This window comes from Sceloporus occidentalis, unplaced genomic scaffold, assembly GCF_023333645.1.
Source record: "Sceloporus occidentalis isolate IW3139 unplaced genomic scaffold, rSceOcc1.0.p SCAF_2, whole genome shotgun sequence".
In the NCBI taxonomy this organism is placed as follows: Eukaryota; Metazoa; Chordata; class Lepidosauria; order Squamata; family Phrynosomatidae; genus Sceloporus; species Sceloporus occidentalis.
In genome coordinates this window covers 164,600,977-164,625,207 of record NW_028316982.1, presented here as the reverse complement: position 1 = coordinate 164,625,207, position 24,231 = coordinate 164,600,977, and the positions used below count along the sequence as shown (strand labels likewise).

General features: G+C 40.0%; 1 protein-coding gene across 1 annotated transcript in view; it reads left to right on the top strand.

The window, feature by feature from the left end:
* The window catches only part of GAS6 (growth arrest specific 6), a 67,094-nt gene that overhangs the window by 24,148 nt on the left and 18,715 nt on the right, over window positions 1-24,231 (top strand). Inside the window, exons 3-8 of the mRNA XM_089511333.1 lie at window positions 2,821-2,845; window positions 3,838-3,900; window positions 15,996-16,118; window positions 18,069-18,191; window positions 21,631-21,756; window positions 23,160-23,281. Coding sequence (XP_089367459.1) covers window positions 2,821-2,845; window positions 3,838-3,900; window positions 15,996-16,118; window positions 18,069-18,191; window positions 21,631-21,756; window positions 23,160-23,281 — 582 coding nt within the window. The remainder of the gene's footprint in view (window positions 1-2,820; window positions 2,846-3,837; window positions 3,901-15,995; window positions 16,119-18,068; window positions 18,192-21,630; window positions 21,757-23,159; window positions 23,282-24,231) is intronic.

Genomic DNA, 24,231 nt, shown 5'->3' with positions numbered 1-24,231 from the left:
CCCAGTGTATTCACCATAACATCCTTCCCACCATGTAATTTCCTTTACTTTTGCTTGTTGTCATCTCATGCATATACTGAACCTCATTTGCCATTCTTTTCTTTCCCTTCTCTGACCTCAAATGCTGCTTAGCAGCAATTGAAAGCTAAAAGTATCCGTACGATTTGGCTATTTGAGAATAATATTCAGGGCTAGTCTGTTGCTCTTAACCTCTCCTGTTTGCTAGAAAGAAGATGTAAGGTTCAAGATATATTTGAAGGATTTGCTGGATCTAGTTATTGTTTCTGTGGGGATGCTTAAGATTAAGATTTTATTATCACACTGGCGTCCAGCCTTACTCAATGAATTTTATGATGGCTACACATGATGTTGTTGTCCACTTGCAATGTTCCCTGGTTTTTTCCAATAATTCTGTCTTTTTCTTTACTGCAAAAAAAAAAATCTGTTAAGGATAAAAAGATGGAATAACTTCACAGTGCTTTCTTCAGATCAAGAGATCAGATTACTTTTTTTGGCTACAGCTTCCAGAATCTCCTAGTCTACATGGATAATGATAGCTAAAGTGAAGAATCCTCTGTTTGACAGTTAATCCTACTCTCTGTCCTAAATTTCTTAAAAGACAGAATTGTTTAAAATATCATTGCCTACTTGGCCTATGGCTTTATACTGGTATTTTATAGTGCATTGATTAGGTATATCTTAGGAACTCATGATGATTGTAACCAGTGTGTGTTTGTGAGTTTCTCTTTCATGCTCTACTTTAAGGTGTGGGAAAACCTAGCATGGTATAGTGGCTTGAGTGTTGGACTACGACTCTGGATTTCAGGGTTTCAAATCTCTGTTCAGCCATGGAAATCCACTGGGTGATTTAGGACAGGTCACATGCTCTCAGCCTCAGGGGACGTCTGAGCAAATCTTGACAAGAAAATCCTGTGATAGGTTCATATTAAGGTCACCATAAGTCAGAAATAAATTGAAGGCACACAGCAATAAGAATGCACTTTTCCTCGTAATGTTCAGATTTATTAGCTAGATTTCATGATTCTCATGTGAGCCTGGTAGATGTGTATTCTTGACTTTGCTGGCCTAGAAACTCAGAATAATTTCATTTTAAGCAGCAGAAAGAGAAACGTCTCCTTAAAATCACCACTGCCTCTGTTTGCATGTGGCTTATGGTTTGGTGGCCCAGGAGCAAGAAATAGAAATGCCCGTCCTTGTTCTTGTTCCAGGAGGGTCTGCTCTTTTTAAAGGAGCAGTTATTATAGCTGTGCTTCAGTGGTGGTGGCCCTGTCTCACAGACATAGGCACATGGCACGCGCGTGCGCACACACACACCCTGCCATGGAAGGAAGATTAGCAGAAGACAGTGGTGATACCAATTCTTCTTGGCCTGTTTACATTTTGTCAAAAGAAAAGGTAGCAGGGGCCACTAGATGCTGGCTACTGCTTTGAATCTCTGCTGGAGCCAAGCAACAAGGGGATGGGATTGGAAAAAAATGTGGATACCTGAGCATAGCTGCTTTTCCTGGTTCCCCTTCCTTGTATCTTTGTTTCAACTGACATTCAAGACAGTAGCTTGGGTTCACATCACCCCTACTTCATTTACTCTTAACAGCGTGTGAGTGGTAGAATAAGCTAATGCAGCCATCTTTATCATTCTCTGTCCTTGCTTGGCAAGGACTAGCGTGGGTTGATGACGGCACAGTGACACCACATGAAGTGGAAGGGCTACTGGTTGGGGGCAGCACTGCTTCCTTCACCTGTCCACGTCAATCTCCCTGGCCAAACCTTATAGGGGCTGCCAGAAAACAGTGGCAGCAGATTCTCCTGCCTCTCCTCCCCTTATGCTGCCAGTCTTGCTCTCTCTCTTGCCTGGCCGCCTACCCAGGGTGGCCAAGGGACAGCCAGGCAAGTGAGGCAGTGGGAGGGAACATAAGGGGTGCACTCGCCTCTCCTTCTCCTCCGCTGCTGCCTGGCTTCCTCTTCAGGAGAAAGCCAGGCAGTGGAGAAGCACTGGGGGACAAGTGATTGCCCCTCCACTTCCTCAGAGAAAGTGCTGTGCAATGGTGTGTGTGCAGGATCACCAATACATGCACATCCATCCCCTGGATGAGGAGGAGGGCCGTGCAGGGTATTACACCTCCTCTGGGGTGTCATCTGGAGTGCCACACTCCCTCCATGACACCACTGGACTGGCAGCCACCAAGGGGCCTCATTGGCTGGAACTCCATTGGCTGGCCTTACTCTGCCCCAGAGTTGTCTACCACCAACAGGTTTCCCAGGCCTGCAGCAGATTTTCCAGCTGTATAGACTTCTATTTTCATCTGGGCATCTAGGAGCCTTTTTAGCCAATAGAAGTTGCAGTAAGCTGTTTGACAGTGAAACACACTCCCTCAAAGAGTGGTGGAGTCTCCTTCTTTGGAGATTTTTAAACAGAGGTTGGATGGCCATTTGTTAGGGGTGCTTTGACTGTGCATGGCAGGGGGTTGGACTGGATGGCCTTGTGGTCTCTTCCAACTCTCTGATTCTATGATCTAATGAATGAATACCATGAATCAGGCTATTTATGCAGCGAACATTCTGCTGCTGTGCTTTGCAGAACTGATAGCACATTTGTAAAAGAGCAAAGCATTACAGAATGAAGAGGGCAATCAGAGTTACTTTCCCTCTGTTCCACCAAAGTGAGATACAAAGACCCAAATTTCAAATTAAAACAACATTGCTGAGTTATCAAACTATCAGCAACTATTTTAGTATTAATTGCAAATATAGATGAAATATATTTTTCCAGTAATTCTGTTTGCTTTTTCCCCCCCACAGGACTATTTTTACCCGAAATACTTGGGTGAGTTGCAGTTATATGTTGAATATTTGGTAGTGGTATTTTGTTATCCCTTTTTAAGAGCTTTATCACAGAAGTGCAGTATAACAGTATGCATTTATCTATGATAAAACAGGACATATTATGCCAGTATTTATAACAATTGGCTGTGATTCAAAGGTTTGTCTTTGTAGTTTGTTTTAATTTATTTTAGTTTGTGTTTCCCTCAAGTGAAGCTTCTGCCTGTCTTACATCCTGCCTCCCATTATTAGCCATTTTTAAAATTAGGAAATATTTTGTAAACTTGGGGGGGGGGGGTTGAAAGCAGATTGCTTTGTAGGGGACTCACTTTGAGGGGTTGGAAGGAAGTTAAAAGACCATGTAATCTGTTATTTGCATGTCTATAAAAGAATTCACTGGGTTGCAAAAAAGAAAAGGATAATGCCCCGCTATCCATTGGAAATTTGCACAGAAATGCACATGTATCCAAGAACTTAAAGTGCAATTTGAGAGACAGCTGGATTTGTTAAACAGCACTGATCTATTCTTAACTGTTTCTTCAGTTATGAATTTCAACATCAGGATATTTTGCTTGAGCATTTCTTCCTACTGGATAAAAGTGACCACATGTTAATGTTTAGTTTATTTCCATAAGATATTCTGATTCTTGTGGCAAACGTTTATAGGATGCTCACTTGAGTATCACTAAACAGGAATAGTAGGAAATAGTCCTGCTCCTTCAAAATCAGACTATTATACTACTATAATTAGACATGTGAACACTAGCTGTATTTTGTCTTGAGTTGTGTTTCTCAGACTTTATCCAGTACCTTGAATTAATAAGATATTTAACACCATTGCAACATCTGGTTAAAGAATGATACTGCAGAGCACTATTTAACCAAACTTGAGCCCAAATGTTTTCCAGAAATTAAAACATTTTTATTCTGACAGATTAGAAGTCAGTTTATTTTTTGCTTCTAGTTCAATAATATTTTTTGTATTTTGTTTTTCAGCGTGTATTCGGAAGTATGGGTCACCATATACAAGAAATCCAGATTTCCATACATGTGTACATAGTAAGCTGTTTTCATATTTCTGTGTTAGAAAAATATATAGTACTGTACATTGTTTTTATCTTTGTGAGAAATCATTCCATTTCACATTCAGCTTCATTTACACTCTCTCTTCTCATTTGTTCCATTTGAGAAAGCATGGAATGTTTGCAACATGTCAGATAAATGGTTTAGTGTTACAAGATAGGCTGCAGAAACCCTCAGACCTCATACTTTTATTTCCCCCTCTTTCCTCTAGCATTCTTATGAGGTGAATAGTGGAAGCTTTTGATTTGCTTTTGGTCAACTATAGTCTGTCATTATGTGCAAATCCTAAACTGTGATTAATATTGATCATGGTTTGTAGAAATAAACCCAACAGGTGATACAGTGTTTTCTTGACTTGTTCCAAGAAACCAAGATTGTGCTTGAATAATGTAGCAAGAAATTATTAATTGAAAAATGGAAATGAAAGCTTTCAAACTCCTCTTTGCAGTCTTACTTAATGAGAAAATGGAGTGTATGGGGCTCGACAGACCGCCTCAAAAGGGCAGCCTGTAGCTGCCCGTTTTTATGCTGCAAGGAGGCTGTACTCTGTCAGGACTGAAAGGAACCCGCTAAAAACGGGTTTTTTTTAGTCCATTTGTGTCAGGGATTTGAAGGGTTAAAACACAGCACACAGGGAAATGCTTGATGTGTGTGTGTTTGGCCATGAGCATTCAGCAGAGTGGCAAGGTTGATCAGCACAGCTGAAGCTCATTGGCTCAAGGACACTTCAATGCCCAAGTGCACGTAGCCATGGATGATGAAACCATGTGTCTAGATTGCACAGGAGACACATGACATGGCTACACACCTGAACTCACTGGGTTTGAGAGACCACATGGTCTGGAGACTGTATAAGCCCAGGGGTTGCAAGGGTGTGGTGTGGGTTTGTAGAAGGAGTTGGATTGGTATGGTATGGAGTTATAGAGATCTTGATTTGTATTATAGCACTGTGAATAAAGAGCACTTTGAGGACTTAGTTTCTCTGGTGGTTTATCAGAAGAAGCTATAGCATCGGTTTGCTGTGTGTCCCCGGAGGGTCCTGCATTGCTGCAGTTCCTGGAAGACATCCAGTTGCTGTCATCCCAATTGGACTTTGGAGCCATGCTTCTGCTTGTGGAAATTTGCCAGCTCTGCTCCAAGGGTCTGATTTAACCCCAGGACTTGTTTGAGTTGCTGATAGTGGTTGTTGGACCCCAGCAGTTGCGCTGACAATTTGCTGGGCGCCATTGTTGTGCCATTGGTACACTTGTGCGCACCGATGACGCACGGTGCGGTGACATTTGGATGCTGCGCCGCACCTGCATCATCATGGCGGCCCCCATGTGAATGAGGCCACGGCAGAATGGTGCCAGCGGTGAATGGTAGGGTGCAGGAGCGTGCAGACGCTCCGCATTCCTGAGCCCTAAAATCGGCCACAAACCGCCGCTCTCCGGCAGTCTGTACCGGGCCTATAAGTCCACAGCTCTGCTGGTCACCTAGGCTGGCTGTTACTTGAAGAGGCTTGAGGTTATATAATATTGTATATAGTGTTTTAGCCAATGAAAGAAGAGGCTGGGTGCTATAGTGGTGCCAGAGGAAAATAGAGAGTAGCCTAAAATGCAGTTTGTGTTTCCAGGGTGGCAATTTATAATCCCCACAAAAACATTTCAGTAGCAGCTTGAATAGGCAACGTGAAAAAGTCAGTTTCACTGGTTCTGGAGGAACTCATTTGGGGACATGAGTGGTTGATTAATTTTAACAGAATGGGAAAATGTGTGTAGGGAAACTAAATCAGAAAGGGAGACTAAGGCCCGGTACGTACTTCCTGGATGTCTGGAGCGGCTTCCCTGTGGAGGAAAAAGAACCCGCAAAAATTGAGTTCTTTTAAAGCCACAGGGGTGGCATAACAAGTGCGCCATTGGCGCACTGGTTACATAAGTGGCGCACGACAATGTGCAGATGCTGCATGGTGCTTACATAACAGTGGTGGCGCCCATGTATATAGGACGCTGCCATTGTTATGACACCATGCCATACTACAGTTAGGGACCATGTGGTTGCTGCGCAGTCCCTTAACCCTAGTATGACGCCAGCATGGCACTTTAGCGCTGTGTGTACCGTGCATAAGGAATGGAAATATGGTCTAAGAGGTGTGATTGCTTAATAAAGGAAAAGAGCAAGCTGTGGAGGTAAATGAATAGAGGAGGCTAAGAGAAAAAGAACAGGAACAAAGTGACTTAGAAGGAAATAAATCTTAGAAGAGGTTGGGGAAGCCTCAAAGATGAAGCTTAGGGACAAGAATGTGTCTTGACTAGATATAGGATTTGAAAAGAAAAGATGGAGAGTCTGGCAACAAAGAAGGTCAGATATGAATTTCACGCTAATTAGAAATGTCTACAAAGTTTCTAGCAGAACACAATGTAGCATCGTATATGTTATCACCTCACAGATTTTTCATGCAAGAACATCTCAAAGCTATCTACATATCTACTTTTAATCCTACAGTTCTTCCACTGTAATCTATAAGCAGTATCCCCTGCAACAGAGACTTAAAAAGTAAAAAGAGTCCAAAGTTAGGATCAAAAATGAGAAAAGACTGTAAAAAAGGAGAAAAAAAGCAAAGCTGTACACCTATGCATGCTTAAATGAAGTGTAAAATTATATTTAGGATTCGAGTACAGGTAAATGGGATAAGTGTGGTCCAAAACACACTGCAGAAATGATTCAGTTTGAGACTGCTTTAACTGCCCTGGCTCAGTGCTAGAGAATCCTGGGAATCTTCTCTTTGACAGAGAAGGCTCAATGCTTCACAGAACTTTAGTTCCAAGAATTCCCTAGCACTGAGCCAAGGCAGTTAAAGCGGTCTCAGATTAGATTATTTCTGCAGTGTGTTTTGGACCTGTGTTATCAAGCAGAAGTTATCAATAGAAGACAACAGAATACGGGAATATGATGAGTTAGTTCTGCCTTATGGCAGTTTTAGCTGTTGCTTTAAACTGGAATGTATTGAGCAATAATATACATTCCCCTTTTAGCTCCCTTTAAATTTAGTAAATATTTTGCTGAATATTTGTAGGAAAAAAAACACAGACCACATTCCTGTCCTGTCAGAGACCTGCTTCTGTGTGATGTAACTACAGAGCTGAATGAATAAAAGGGGAATGGAAATTGCCTTTTTAATTCTTCAAACCTTCTAACAAGGGTGGGGGGGAATCAGTTTCAGTGGAACTGTTATGTAATGTTTGGGCTGTATTACAGTGTTTTTATTTTGGAATTCCATATCTCATATCCAACAGAAGTCAACAGTTTCGTACTTCTTGGCAACAGCTTTTCCTGCATTTGGTTTTGTCCCTATTACTTTTGATTAGCAGATCATTTTCTAATTACAAATTTAAAAGAGATTCACATTTGGGTGAAAAGATTTGAATAAAATATATTACTTTGCTTTGAACTTGACTTTTTATTTGTTCTAGCGATTTGGCCATTCTTTTCAGTTGAAAGGAGTTAAATTATTCTTTGTTTCCAAACAATTAGAAACCCATAATGAAACTCAGACATGTTTTTATCTCTCCATCCCTTTCCACTCCTTGAAAAAATTTTGAAACTATTATTTCAAGGCCTACAGAAGGACTCTTTGGGGTATATTCAGTATGGTTTTTCCTATTTCCATTTCCACTGTCTTTTCATCTCATGCCCACTTGCTGCAGTGTTCAGTCTCCATTAAACTGTGTCCAGTTTAGCATATTCCAGAGAATTGTACAAGAAAGTACAAGGAAAGTGGTCCATTGGTGATGTGTCAATGTTTAGTTGTTTCCCTGGGTAAAAAAATAAGAAACGAATCATTTGTTTATTTATTTGATTAAAATATGCTTTAACTTTTCAAAGTTTAAAGTGGCTCCGGGGCCTTATGTTTTACAAGAAAAACATATTGAAAATTTGAGGCGGTGGTCACAAAGCGCAATTTTGCATTTTATTGCCACTTTCAATATCACCTCTCCGACTTCCATCATTACAGGGACCAAGAAATTGAATGATACCCTTGATGTGTCTGATAAAGTGCACTCTACTCCAGTGCTACTCGGAGTGGTGAGCCATAAGCTAGTGCCAGTCCCTAGTTAGTTTCCAGGAACAAAGAAACATTGCCAGTAGGAACAAATATATTACAAGTCCCTGGCACATGGGGGGGGGGGGGGGGAATGTAAGTGCCAGCCCCCCCTTCCCCCCGCATCAGCTTGGGAAGCAGTGGTCAGTTCCATGCTTTCTTTCCATGATATATTTGTTTATCTTAAAGTGTCATAAAGTTGTTTTTTTCTTCAGTCACGTGTCTATCTTTGTTACTCCTGTTGTCTTCTATATAAGAGCTTGAGGGGAAGATTCTAATGTTTAAAAAATAGCAAAAAGAATCTGCAGAAACATTTTGTATGGTCTCTCTTTCCACTCTTGTGCATAATTTTTCAAAATTATACAGTGATTATGTATGCCATTTGCACCTCTGCACTATTTCATTGAGGCCAGTGTACTATAGTGGTTTCATTGCTGGACTATAAGTTTTGAAGACAAGAGGTCAAATTCCTGCTCAACCACAGAAACCCACTGGGTGACCTTGGGACTCTCTTAGCCTCAGAGGAAGGCATGGGCAAACTCCCTCTGAAAACTGTTGTTGTTGCTGCTGTTCTTGGTGTCGTTTATTTTGTATAGTACCATTGCTATATGTGGTACTTTACAAGTAAAAGAACAACGAAACAGTTCCCTGTTCTCAGGCATAGAATCATAGAATAATAGAGTTGGAAGAGACCTCAAGGGCTATCCAGTCTAACTCCCCTGCCATCAAGAAGACACAATCAAAGCACTCCCAACAGATGGCTATCCAGCGTCTGTTTAAAAACCTCTAAAGAAGGAGACGCCACCACACTCCAAGTGTGTGTGTTCCACAGTTGAATAGCTATTACTCTCAGGAAGTTCCTCCTAATATTTCAGTGGAATCTCTTTTCTTGTAGCTTGTATCCATAGTTCCAAGTCCTATTCTCTGGAGCAGCAAAAACAAGCTTCCTCCATTCTCAATATGTTGTTGTTGTTGTTAGCTGCCCTCGAGTCAGTTCCGACTCATGATGACCTTGTGCTTGAGATATCTCCAAGAATCCCTATCCTCCACTGCTCTGCCTAGATCCTTCAAGCCCTTGCCATAACCCCCCGATTTAGTCTATCCATCTACTTTGTGGTCTTCCTCTCTTTCTTCTATGCTCTACCTTTCCTGCCATTATTGTTTTTTCCAGTTATCCATGCCTTCTCATTATGTGGCCAAAGTATGATAGTCTCAACTTGATCATCTTTGCTTCCAAGGAGAGCCTGGTGTGATCTGTTCAAGAACTCATTTATTTGTCTTCTTGGCTGTCCATGGTATCCTAAGTACTCTTCTCCAGCACCACATTTCAAATGAGTTGATTTTCTTTCTGCCTACTTCCTTCACTATCCAGCTCTCACATCTGTACATGGTAACTGGGAATACAATGAGCTAAATGATTCTGACTTTAGTGCTCAGTTGTATGTCTTTGCTCTTCAGTATCTTTTCCAGTTCTTTCACAGCTGCCCTTCCCATTCCTAGTCTTCTTATTTCTTGACTGCAGTCTCCATTCAGGTCAATGTTTGATCCTAGATATGGGAATTCTTTAATTATTTCAATTGCCTTGTTGTCTAGATTGAATTTGTGTATTTCTTCTGTGGTCATTATTTTTGTTTTCTTTATGTTTCACATCAGACCTGTCTTTGCACTTTCATCTTTGACCTTCCTTAATAACTGTTCCAATTCCTGAATGTGTTCTGCCAATAATATGGTGTCGTAGCATATTTTAGGTTGTTAATGTTGCTTCCTCCTATCTTAACTCCTCCTCTTTCTGATTTGAATTCTGCTTTTCTTATGATGTTTTCAGCATATAAATTAAACAAGTAAAGTGATAGGATGCAGCCTTTCCTGACCCCTTTGCCTATTGGAAAACACTTTGTTTCCCCAAATTCTGTTCTGACAGTGGTCTTGTTCTTGGTACAGATTCTACATTAGGACTATCAGATGTAGTGGCACGCCCATGTCTTTGAATGGATTCCATAGCTTTTCATGATCTATACAATCAAATGCTTTGCTGTAGTCTATAAAACACATGCTGATTCCATTTTGGAATTCTTTAGAGCACTTCATTAGCCATCATATGTTTGCAATGGGGTGCCTAGTGCCACTTCCTTTTTTGAATCCTGCTTGCATAACTGTAATTGCTCTCTCCATGTATGTTTGGAGTCTATGCTGCCAAATTTTGAGCATTACTTTGCTTGCGTGTGAGATTAGTGCTATTGTCCTATAGTTGCTGCAGTCTTTTGTATCTCCTTTCTTGTGAATTGGTATGTAAATCGAACGTTTCCAGTCTGTTGGCCACCTCTTTGTTTTCCATATTTGTTGGCGTATTTAAGTAAGCACTGTAGCTTTTCAATTGGGATATCATCTGTTCCCGGTGATTTATTTCCCCCCATTTCCTTTATTGCAGATTCCACTTCACATCAAATACTTAAACAGGGCTATCATATCACCTCTTACCCATATTTTATAATCTAATTAAGACATGACACAAAATGAAAAGAGGATGACAGTGTGGAATGGGATTAAACCTAGAAGATAGTGCCTCTTCTCTCCCTCCAAGGCCATAGCAATGGCATTTGGGATGTAGTGGATAATCTTTCATCATCCTCTGGGCCTAGGCATCATAGAACTGTGCCTGTATCTTCTTCTCTGAGTCCAAGGCAGTGGCAGTTGAAATGGAGGGAGGATCTTAGCAAATATAGCAAAACAAAAAAAACAAAAACAAAACTGTGATAGGATCACCATAGGTTTACCATATGTTGGAAATGAAGGTACACAAAGAAACCAACAGTTTCGTTTGTTTTTAGTTCTCTGTCCATTCACCTACTTGATTCAACATAAAATACATCTGCCTCCTTCAGGATTTCATTGAATCAAATTTGCTAGATATATGTAGGTTGATGAGTGCAGTGCACAAACTAAATGTCTGCTTAAAAATATTGAAATCTGGACACAGTAGAGGAAGCAGCTAGGTCAGGATACATGTAGAGATTATTAGAGGACAAGGAGGAGAGACAAATTAAATTATTAAGTGTGTATGTGTGTGTGTGGTTTTGTGTTCTGAAATAACTTACATTCGTATCAATAGTCAAGCACCAGTGAAATTTATGTAGTTCATATTTTCAGCTTGTATTTGAGGAAATAGAAGTAATTCTATTAAAAAAAATAAAATAAAAAGCACATGCACATAAGGAATAAGCTGAGTGAAACAGAATTACTAGGTCATTTCTACTTTCCCCCCTCTTAACAACACAGACAAGTGACATCTGTGCTAAGAAGTAAGCTTCACTGAGTTCACTTCAATAGGAAACAGTGTTTTCCTTAGTATTCAGAATGCTTTCATGTGCATTTGTGTCAGCAATCCTTAACAACAGCCTGTAAAGTTGATATGTAAACCAAGAACTCACTAGGTTGCCTTAGGCAAGCTGCTGCCTTTCAGCACTGGGTTTCACATTTAAAACATTGAGAGATAGCACTTTGTCAAAGGCAACTTAATGTATTGTAGGAGATGTGGGATTTGAAACAGAAACTCATAGAATCATAGAGTTGGAAGAGATCAAAAGGGCCATCCAGTCCAGCCCTCTGCCATGCAGGAACTCTCAGTCAAAGCATCCCCGACAGATGGCCATCCAGCCTCTATTTAAAGACTTCCAAGGAGGGAGACCCCAAGGGAGTGTGTTCCACTGTTGAACAGCCCTTGACACTTTACATCCTTAGCCACTAGATTATAACAGGGGAATAAGTACTAAAGTTGAATGCATGAATGCTGTGTAATTAGTGTGTAATGTGGTGCTGGAGATGAATAGTGAGGATACCATGAGCACCCAAGAAGAGAAACAAATGGGGTCTAGAACAGATCGAGCTCAAACCATCTCTGGAAGCCAGGATGAATAAATTGAGGCTGTCGTACTTTGGCCACATCATGAGGAAAAATGAATCATTAGAAAAGGCAATGATGCTAGGAAAGTTGGAAGGCAATAGAAGATCACGTGTCAGATGGTTAGAGTCAGTCACGGTGGACACGGGCCAGGACCTGCAGGGCCTGAGGTAGGTTGAGGTCTCAGAGAGTCTCATTCACAGTCAATGTCGGCTTGAGAGCAATTAACAAAAACAGGTACTAAAGGGCTAATTTGGAGCTTGTAAAAATGAGACTAGGATTACACATTTGCTTGTCCGTGTCTTTATCCACTAGAACTTTTAAAATTGGTTTATGTTTATGATTCATGTCTTAAAATAAAATGAATCCTTGGAAATCATAAGTGTGATCATTAGAAGGGAGAATGTTGGTTCCTTGCTATGTTTATGCCATAGAAAGGAGTAAAGTAACGTAATGTGTGTTGGCTTTCTTTTTCTTTTTTCCTTTTTCTTTCTTTTTCTTTTTTTGTAGGATTTCAGTATTTCAGTGTAATAAAAGTGTATACTGTATATTGTATTTTTCCTTGCAAATGAATGGACTACAACACGTCACTATTCAAGTGAGTGCTGGCTTTGGCAAGATGGAAATAGCAATTCAGTTAGGTTTGCCTTGATGCAGCTGAGGTGTTTTGCTGCACTGAGTGTTTTAAACATGACACTATGATGATCTCAAGTGATTGAGACAAATAGGTGGTATTATGAAAATGAGTTATTGTGAAACATTTGTCTGTTGTAGAGAGATCTTGTAGCACCTTTGTGACTAACTGAAACCAAATCTTCTGAGAAAGTAGACTGACCTCTATGAATGCTCATGCTGCCAAGTTCTTTCTTTCAGTTAGTCTCAAAAGTTCTACAAGATCTCTCTACGTACTGATTCAACAGACTAACATGGTTATATCTTTGAATTTGTCTGTTGTTATGTAACTGTTCTGCATCTTGATAACATAAGAATTGTGTTGCATTGTGGTGCACACCTGTAGCTGCAGTGTCTTTCAGACAGAAGGAGGGAGAGAAGATGCTAATTTTTTAACCTCTTTTAACCTCAGCCCCCATCTGATAGGTCAAGTTGCGATACATGGAGACTGTCCCCAATACACAGTATGGGGGACTAATTATACAAAGTAGAGTAATCTGAAGAAGCCAGTTCCTCTTCTAACTGTGACAGACTTTGCCACTATAATATCATTTGACTATATTATTGGGTTGTAGTAAACCACTCTCAGCCTACACATATGCACACACAACAAATTTAGGAAATTCTGGTGGAAGAAGTATTCTTAAGCTACTCTTCCTAACCTATGACTATATAGCAGGATTATTGTAAGCCATTGTAAGAATAGTCCTCCTCCAGGTCATCTGCAATTTGAGGATAACAGCTATGGAATTTACATTTCCAAGACACAGTTTAAAAACAGAAGCATTTATTTAAAAATATTACATGGAAAAAATGCAATAAGAAGTCTTTTCTCTCTCACACGCAAGAAGAATGTGAAAGAATATTTGGGTTTTGTTGTTGTGGGGGTAAGGAGATCCGCTTTCTATTGTCAAAATACCAACTGCCATAAAGGCCAGGATTTCTCAATTCTTTCCTGTTAAATAGCTGCCAGATCTTTCCTTCTAACAAGAAAATAACAAACATGATGTCAAAGTAACCAGGATGTCCTGTCTGCTGACAAAGGAATTGTTGGTCTGCTACCCGGTTGGGTTTCTATTTCTGTTACATTCTGCTGAATAGAATATATGTCTTTTAAGAAAGGAAGAAACATGTTGGAATGATTCAGATACCACAGTAAGCCGTTACAGTGATACAGGCTGCTTGATCTCATCTCCTTCACCTTTTCTGTAAGTGGCAGCTACTAAACCAGCAATGGACTTTCCACAAGATCACCTCATTTTGTGACATGGGATTGTTCCTTGTTTACATGATATGAACCACGAGTGGAAGATTTGTAGCTAGTGATTAATCAGACACTGTTACAGACATTAACAGAAAGTAGGATTTTGGAGTTTCAAGCTATAACTATTAAGGATGTGCCTGCTTTTGGCAGAATAGTAATATGCTGTTCCTTAAGAATTAATAGCTCCTTCTGGTTTCTGAAAACAGAACATTGTGTTACAATTCAAAATAAGCTTTTATTACTACAGGATGAACTCTGAAGTATTCTTTGTTTAGGCTTAGGATGTAAATGACCTCCCAATTCAGATAGAACTTAAAACAAAATCAAATTAGAAATGAGAATTGAGAGATTACCATTTTAATATGTATTCAGACAGCCTTCCCAAACTTAGCACCTTCCAGATGTGTTTGACTACAGTCCACATCCTCCATAAGAGGCATGCCCACTCATGCTGGCAGGAATGATGGGATTTGTAAACTAGTTGTCCATATGGTACTAGATTTAGGAAGACTGTAATAGAATTAATAAGAATGAGTACATTGCCAGCCATCATAATCCTTGAGTAGACAGTTCCTACTGTTCTGTTCAAAGCCATGTTGTGCTAAAAGCCTTTAGAAAAAAATGGAAATTGTTGGCATGTACATAGTATTATATTATGTCCTCTTCTTTGATCTCCACTGCTGGTGGTAGAAGAAAATCACACAGACAACGCACCTAGACTAGACTAGATTAGACTAGACTATGACTGTGCAGCTTGACAACTAGGGATGCAAACATTTGTGTACTGGTAATTAATTAAAAGTGTACTTTTCAGTCATGGAGAGTTGATGAATGCTCCTCAAGGGTCTTTCCCCTTCTCTGAACTACCTTAACTCAAGGCAAGAACTTCATGATCCATTGTGGTTTGAGGCTAATGGCATGGGTGGAGGGACTGTATATATAAGCAGTACTAGAAGGATATTTTGCAGGTAGAACATATAAGAATGAGGGATGCTGTTAGGGATCAATGCAGATTGTTAGATTGCACTGCTGGTAATAGGGTCATGCTGTATGCTTATGCATGCACCTGCATGTTTATGTAACCTAGAGCTGTGTTTTGTTTTTGGTATCTGTGTGGTTTAGGCACACAGGTATTTGGAGGTGTTGATATACAGTATTTAGTATTATATATGTTGGATTAACTGGGCTGATTTTTCACCTCTGTAAAAATAGTACACTCAGCATGTCCTCAAGTCTGCTTTTCCTCCATTCATTGAACATATTATTTAACTGAAGATGTATGTATAGAATTCAACCATTGTGGCATCTTTTAAATTTAAAACAGTGCTTTAACTATTTAATACATAAAATACTTAATACTGCAGGTTGAGTATCCCTTATCTGAAATGCTTGGAACCAGAACTGTTTTGGATTATGGGTTTGTTTGTTTGTTTGTTTTGTTGTTTTTGTTGTTGTTGTTTTTGGATTTTGCAAAATTTGCATGTAATGAAATGTCTTAGAAATGAGACCCAAGTCTAAACATGAAATTCATTTGTGTTTCTTATACACCTTATACAAATGGCCTGAAGGTAGTTTTATAAAGAATATTTTTTGAGCATGAGGCTAAGTTTGTGTACACTGAAAGCAAAGGTGTCACTATCCCAACCACCATGGGAACAATTTTAGATTCTGGAGTATTTTGGAATTTGAAATCCCAGAGGAGGGATACTCAACCTGTACTACATTTGTTCTAGATTCTACCCCAATACACACACAGAGATTAAGAGAGAGACAAAGAGAGAGAGAGCTTGAGGGCTTCAGGTAAGATAGCTGTATTCTAGAAGTTGTAAATGTGTCCAGATGTTTTGCTTTTGTGTGCAAAAAACATTATAGTCCAGTTTTGCAATGCATAGTTTCTCAGAATCATGACTTCAAAGTCAGAATGAGGATGGTAAATTGAGAAATATTTACCTATAGTATGTTTTCTTCTTTTGAGAGGAATTTCTCCAGGACAAGCATTGCTGATATTAGTTTGGTAAATCATATTTTCTCTGTAATTGGACAGATTGCTTAGAAAACAGCATAGTCTGGTGATGTAATGCCACTACTTTTGTTTTGTTGATTTTATGACAGTAGAAGAATAAATACTTTATACGGTGTGTCTCACCCACCTCCAGATTTGCCAAACCAGTGTTCACCTAGTCCTTGTTATAAAGATGGCACTGTATCATGTGAAGACTTGAAAGGTGGATATCTTTGCCATTGCAAACGTGGCTGGCATGGAGACAGATGTGAAAAAGGTAAGCCTGGCTCTGTACATTGCATGGTTCTGTGTTCCCTATAATGAGATGGATGTAGCTCAGCAGTGGAGTATGTGTCTTGCATACAAAGGTGCCAGGTTAATTCTGTGGCCTCTCCAGGTAGCATAGGGGAAAGTCCACTATCTGAAGGGCTCTTACCAGTCAGTGTAAAAGCAACAATGGAAAGATGCCTCATTATGTGAATAGACATGACAGCAAGAAAAGAACACCATGCTGCAAAAGAACTGATTTATTAATTGCTTTGTCTTACTTAAAAATGCTTTTTGGGGGTGAGTGAAGGGGGAAAGTCTTAGGTATAACTTAGTTTGTTGTCTCATGTGACTTTTAAGTCACAATAGAAGTTTGATAATACCATCTTTGATTATACCTACTGCACAATACTGTCTCCCTCTTGTTGCTGCCTTGTCTGCCAATTGTGGTTAGCCTGCACCTTGTCATTGACAGGGAAAATTTAATAAAATCTCAGTTGCACTAGTCCACAGAGCCTATGGCAGTTCCAGGATTATGTGGCCACATGGTGTCAGTGGGCCCAAACAGACAGGCCAAAATAAAGCTGCTTCGGGTCACTTTGAAGGTATGCTGTTTAAATGACACACGCATCTTAAGAGACCAGAAGCTGCGGCAAAGCTGTGCTCCAGTCCTTAGGACTGGAGCGTGGCTTTGGGACAGCTTCCGGCCTCTTAGGACACATGCGTCATTTAAACAGCACACTTCCAAAGTGGCTCAAAGCAGCTTTATTTTGGCCTGTCTGTTTGTGCCCAGTGTCTCTTCCTCTCCTCGGTCCACCCTTCCTTTCACTATTCCAGAACTTCTGAAGGTATATGTTGTTGTTATTGTTTGCCTTTATTTCTAAAAACCACAGAGTTAGCATAACTCCGTTTATGTTAAGAAAAGCAAAAACACATACACACAAACAAAGGCATGCTGGGTAGGGCATAGGGTGGGGAGGTGAGGTTAAGTATGAGCACAAGAGACCAGCAACTGTCCGTACACACTAATGAAGAGATGTGCAGAAGGGAGCATTCCCAAACCCTTATGTATGCACTTCCCTTCATTAACATGGTCACAGTGAGAACGGGTTATATTATAAAAGTCCTTAAACTTGTTGGCTGGTATGACACATGTAATAATTGGTTTACTTTTAGCATCTTTTATTACCAGCTGATTTCTTAGCTGCTAAGGTTCTTGCCCATGTTGTTTTTCCCTTTTCTCCAGCAGTAGAATACCAACTTGAGAATTAAAATAGATTTAATTAATGCAAAGTCAAAGGCTTTCACAGCTGGAACTCATATTTTTGTGGGGGTTTTTTGGGGCTATGTGGCTGTGTTCTGGAAGAGTTTATTCCTGACATTTGGCCATCATCTGTGGCTGGCATCTTCAGAGAATGCTGGCAAGGGAGTGAGTGGGGTTGTGTGACCCTTGGTTGTGGAAGTGATTTACATGTTAATCTCTGTGCTGATCTATTGTGCCTCAGGGTGACTATTTAATTAATGATCCATTGTCCACCCAAAGTCAGGGAAATTGCCCAGCAGACAATGGATCATTAATTAAATAGACACCCTGAGGCCTTGCCATTCAACAACAGATCAGCACAGAGATTAACATGTAAATCACTTCTTCTCGACCAAGGGTCACAGAGAGAGAGAGAGAGAGAGAGAGTGTGTGCCAGCATTTTCAGAAGATGCCAGCCACAGATGCTGGTGAAATGCCAGGAATAAACTCTTCCAGAACACAGCCACATTGCCTGAAAACCCCCACAAAATCTATAGATTTAATTAATTTGCATGTATATTTTGAATTCATGACCTTTGAAATTTGAAATCTGTTATCAGTGAGAGAGAAAGAAGGAGAGGGAGAGATTGGCTTGAGTTACTTTCATCCTGATCTGATATGATTTTTAATGCGCCAATAATTTTTATCTATTTCCAGATATTGATGAATGTAAAGATCAGCATGGTGGTTGTAAACACATTTGTACCAATAAGCAAGGCAGCTATCATTGCTCTTGTTATAATGGCTATGCTCTTAAAAGTGACAATAAATCTTGTGAAGGTAAGACATGAAGCAGTTTACAGGACTTCTGAATACTGTTTGACTCTGCATGGAAAAAAAAGCTACAGGTGTGCGCCTCAGTTTATAAAGTAGATGCATTTCTGAGTGTTACTTTTTAAACAGAAACTTTGCTACCAGAGGCAGAAATAACATGGAAAGAATAGCGATAGATTCCTACACCCACAACAAGAGCAGTTCAGTATGTTTCAGCAAATTTTTCATTCAAAAATAATACTATGCACATGTGAAATGAAAACATGGCAGATAAGGCTTGCATATGTAAACAGAAACTCTCAGGCTTCTTCAAAAATGTATCTGAGGATGATTTTTGCAAGTTGGTCTCATCCTCCCCCACTATTTTGCTGTTCACACATACTCAGTTAAGGATTTTGGTGACAGATGCTTTTTATCTTGCCTATTTTAGACAGGAGTGCATATCTTACAATAGGATCTACAATAGAATCCCATTCTTTCTCAGCTCAAGCTTTATTGCACTGATTTGTACTGTATAGACACACTTTTGTAACCTGACACTGAAATTCTCTTTGTCCTTCATCCTGCTTTCAGTGCTGATGTTGCTTTAAAAAAACCTTCTACCTAGATAGAGGACCAGGAGGAAAGGGGGGGGGGGGCTGGGTAAGCATAAAAAGATTTTGCAAAAAGGATCTTCTTTGTCAGATGCTTTGTCAGTGGAGGTACAGTATGGCTGTACAGTTGGACCTTGTTGTCTGGTGGAATTTGGTTTCAGCATCCCCCATGGATAACAAAATCTGTGGATGCTCAAGTCCCATTAAATATAATGGCCAAGCAAAATGGTGTCCCTTATATAAAATGGAAAATCAAGGTTTGATATTTGGAATTTATACTTTTTTGGAATATTTTCAAGCCATGGATGCTTGAATCTGTGGGGGAAAATCCGTGGATAAAGAGGGCTGACTGTATTTTGATAATCATATGTAGCCTTCTTCCCTCCTCCCTACTGCATGTAATTATTCTCTTCCTGGTGGGAGGCAAACTGCATAGTTTTCTGATTCATACAAAATGGCAAATGAATACTTAAATGTCAGACCCAGAAAGAGGCAGGAAATTTCCATGTACATGTGCAGGAGTGAGGCAGAAGCAACAGATATTATTCTTGAAACACACCAAAAAGTTATGCTTCCTTTATTTACTATGGATAATAATGCATTGATCTTTCTGCATAGCTTCCAGAAGGTTTTTGTACAAGTGCCATTGAAATGAAGGAAAGCTAAACATCAATGCTGAATAAAAATTACTTGCAGTATTATGAATAGGTTGCCATGCTATTTTGTGAAGGAAAAAAGTGTGACATCTAAAAATTCAGTAAGTGAATTGTGCATACAAATGAACTTGCATATAATAAAGTGGGTTCTAATGCATGGGACACACAAAAAATTGTATTAGTCTTGAAGATGCCATAGGACACTCTTTTTTCGTTATTAATATGTTAACACCAAATACTAAACAGACCTGAAAGTAATGCTTCTTATTTTCTTACCACTGTGGTTTAAGATTTCACTATTAAGAGCCAGGAGTGCATGCTCAGGCATGTCTGTAGCCACACCACAAAACTATTCAACACCATAGCTAAGTGGTGATTCACAAAAGATTTCTGTGTTGGATTGTGCCAAAAGTGCCTGGCTAACCAGTTCTCTCTGAAATTGCAAAGCAGTACCTGGCAAAGTATAATGTAATTCATTTGTTTTTAGTCTTGCTGTAGTGGATTGTATTAGAGTATAACATAGAGTGGGGGTCAGAAATATGTGAATCATGTGAATTCTGGTGCAGGTATGAATCACTACCAAGATTAAAAGTTTAAGAAATATTTATTAAATGCTCTGGTGACAAGGTGATGGTAAATTAGTAACTATAAGATTGTGGTTTCTTTCCTGTTAATGGCTTTAGTGGTCTAAGAAAAATGTGTAACATTAAGAATCTGTTGCAAACAGTAATGATTGTTTGTCCTGCACACTGAAACAAACACTTCCCTCCCCAAGGTAATATTGTCAAATTAAAAGGCAAAGAGAGAACAGAAGAGCAAGACAGCACAAAAGAGTAAGGGGGGGGGGGGATGTTTTCCCACCTTATGTTTATCTACTGCAAATTGCTGCTTGGAAACCCAGTCACAGGAATGGGAGAGCTTAAGTTTAGGAATTCTAATTTGGAGAGGCCTTGGGAACTGCATTTTAGCATTACACAGGACTGAGGCAAAGTTGTAATTCTTACCAATTTTGATATATCTTCACTAACTATACAAATTATGTACACCATAGTACTTCACATACTTTGAGGTATACAGAGTACAACTCAATAGTATGTTATCAGAAGCAGGTCCTCAAAACAAGAGCTTGGGTTGCCCACCAGAGCTTAGTTTTCAAAATTTGCTGGAATTTACTTTAATAATAACTACTCTGCATAATTTGGATCTTGGTATTGTCGCTAATCTTCAGTTCAATGATTCTGTGTTTGTGCCATTAAATAAACCCAGACTGGACATCTTGCATCTTAATTATTATGCTCTCTAGGCCAAAGACCAGGAATCTTCAGCAAGTTAATACCATTGATATTTGCTAGGAGGTAATTCTATGCTGGGTTTTCTAGGTGCTGTGGAGCTGCGTGAGGCTGATACAGATCTTGAGAGCTTTTATGGTAGCATCTGAAATTGGATGGAGGATTTTTATTTTATTTTTTTACAGTCTGGATATTTATGTGTTCAGCTTATGTCTAAATATTTTTGCAAGGAGATCCCTTTTTTTAATAGTTCTGTGAGGTAAGTTGGGGCAAAAAGTAGCGATTGCTCCAAAAGGGTCTAATAAATCTCATGTCTGAGGTGGGATTTGTACTCTAGATCGACTGAGTAATTCTGCAGGCAGGGTGGATTCTTTCAGCACAACTTGGAAGGAGACCATTCTGTCTCATCTACGTAGACTACCACATACTCTCAAAATCTGAGAAATTTATGTACCTAGGTATATCATTCTAGCACTGGAACTACACACACACACACACACACACACACACACCATAAGCCTTCTCCCATGCTGGATTGAAAAGGTTTTGAAAAACATGTTGGCTTTCCCCCCAAGCAAACAAGTTAGTCCTTTAATAGTCATCTAATCCTTTTGTAAAAAAAAGAATTGCTCTCGCATTTCCCCACCTGAGATTTAAAAAGAAATGTTTCTACTTTTAATACTTTTGCCATTTTTATCTAATGATGCCTTGTGACCTACAGGATATCAGCCTCTAGTTTCTGGGAAACATGAAGTCATTTCCTGCTTCAATTATTTAACTGTAACAATGAAATGTGAATTGACTATGGGCCTAGATGATTTAGGAGAGACAGACACTGAAACAATGTTGACATTCTGATTATTATTGATTAGTGTTGGCGTTTCTTCTCCCCCCCCCCCCCCACCAGATATAGATGAATGTACAGTATCAGCGGACATCTGTGGAGAAGCTCGGTGTCAAAATTTGTTAAGCTCTTATACATGTGTTTGTGATGCTGGCTACAGGTATGACGATGTAAGAAAGGTTTGCCAAGGTTAGTTGATGGGATTGTTTCTGTAAATATAATTCTAATATTTGATATGTTTTTCTGCTATACTAAAGTGGTTCTGCTCATTTGCTAGTTATTTGGGGGCTGTGCAGACTGGTTAGAAACGCTGGCCTGGGGGCACAGTCAGGGAATGGATATAAAAAGCATGTCCTGGCTCTGCCCCCAGGCCAGCGTGCCACTGAGTGCCACACTACAGGCGTGCGGCATCATAGTGCTGCTCTGGCACTGCATCTAGATAACCTAGGGCTGAAGGAGCACTGTAAAGCTGCGGCACTGGTGGCTACAGTGTCCTTTCCAGGGTGTAAAAAGGAGCTGCTTTTTGCTGCTCCTTTTTGAGCCATGGAAGGGCCAGATCGGGGCCGTGGCATGCAGTTGCCATGGCCCCGATCTGGGGAAGATGGAGGCAGCTGCAGACCCCAATCATCTGATTGTGGATAGGGAATTGAGGATGGGAGCTGAGGACAGGGACCACCTGATTGACGATGGAGAATTGAGGATGAGGACCATCTGACTGAGGTGGGGAATTGAGGATGAGGGTTGACCATTCTCAATCAGATGGTGTTTCCTCCCACAGTGGCCAACCAGATGCCTTTAATACAGAGCTTTGGAGAGTAATTTTTGTGGACTATAACTCCCAGAATCCTTTAGCTTGCACAGTTAATGGTTTTGCATGTTGAGGGATCCTGTGATCTATAGTATAAACATTTTAACTATTCCAAGCACTGATTCAGAGTAATACTGTCTTTGAACCTGAAGTCTATATATAGTTATCATGAGCATCATATAAAGCTAGTTCAGACATACAGTTATTTTCTTAGTAACATGTTCGAATGACCATAATCTCATCTAAATGAACAGACTGCCTTCATTTACATACAAAAATGCTTTGCATTTTTAATAACTGCATAACTTAGTAATTACACTTTGGAAAAGACTGAAAACTTATAGCCCATTTCTCCTAAAGCAAAATTTCAGGTTTCCTCCCACGGGCCCTGCCTGACTCCCAGCTATCTCTCAGAGACAGCTGGAGTCTGGGGCAGGGCAGGAGGAGGAGCAACGGCGCGCACCCATGGCTCCCCCCTCCTGAACCTTTCCTAGCTTCTAGCTGTCTCTTAGAGACAGTTGGAGGTCAGGGAAAGGGCAGGGGGGAGAAGCCCTGCCCCGGAAGTCCCTCCTCCAGGGGACGGAAGTTCCACCCCGGCACGCAGCCCCGTCCGGGATGTAGAAGCCCCACCCCCAGCACGTGGACATGAAAAGGTTCGCCATCACTGTGTGATATTACTTGTGTGTTTCATATTACTTAAGACACTACAGGATTTTTTTAAAGTGCTTTTAAGGTGAATGTGAGAACCCATCTCTCTATCGTATCCCTTTTTGGTTGCATATAGATGTGGATGAATGTGAACAGAACTTCTGTGAGCAGGCTTGTGTCAATACTCCAGGAAGTTACAACTGCCACTGCAATGGAAGAGGTGGAGTTAAGCTTTCAAGTGACATGAACACATGTGAGGTAGTGTGTTTTTTTTAAATGTCATTCTGAACAGCAGAGCTGTGAAGTTGATACACCAAACATTTGACTCCTCTGTTTTTTCTATTGCCTGATTCTGACTTCAACTTCAGCTCTTTCATAAATGGCAAATGCATATTAATTAGTACAGTCGACCCTTGGTATCTGCTGGGGTTTGGTTCCAGAAGCCCCCCTCTGACACCAAAATCAATGGATGTTCAAGTTCCATTATATACAGCGGTGTAGTATATGTACCACAAGCTAGGTATTTAATAGTATAAGTTTTTGTTTTGAAGCTGGAGTTGAAGTTGGTACATTTGTACTGACTACGACGCCACCCAAAATTGCTTCTGACTCCACGATTGCTGAGCAGAACAGAGGAATGTTGTCTCAGAAATTTGAAACAACTCTTTGCAATGGGGAATATTTCAACTAAATCACTATTCCTAAGTTGAAATGCGTTTAAACACAGTTTTTTTAAAAAAAATTGCAACTATACAAATAATGTGTGCCTACAGTGAACAGGAAGAATGTTTATTTAGGACTTCCCTTTCCAAACATGAGTTGTCTAATTTTCCCACAACATAAATTTCAACTAGGAGGACCCAGAGCTTTGAAATGTTAGATTTTGGACCACAACTTCCAAAGTTGCTTAGCCATGGTAATGGAGGGATTCTGAGAGCTATCGTCCAGAAAAATAACTTTTCTAGTCTTTGGTAATTAAAGTAGGCTGTTGCTTTTTATCAAGTGAGACTGCTCTTTTGTCTAGCTTAGTATTGTCTCTCTTGACTGACAGCAGCTCTGTAGATTTTCCCACATCCCCTGCTATCTGGTGCTTTTCACCAGAGATGTTAGGGATTGGAACTTGGGACATTCTACATGATGAATGTATGCTCTGTCGTTGAACTACATCCCAATATGTCTAGTTCTTAGTATGGATTCAGCTGTGCCTG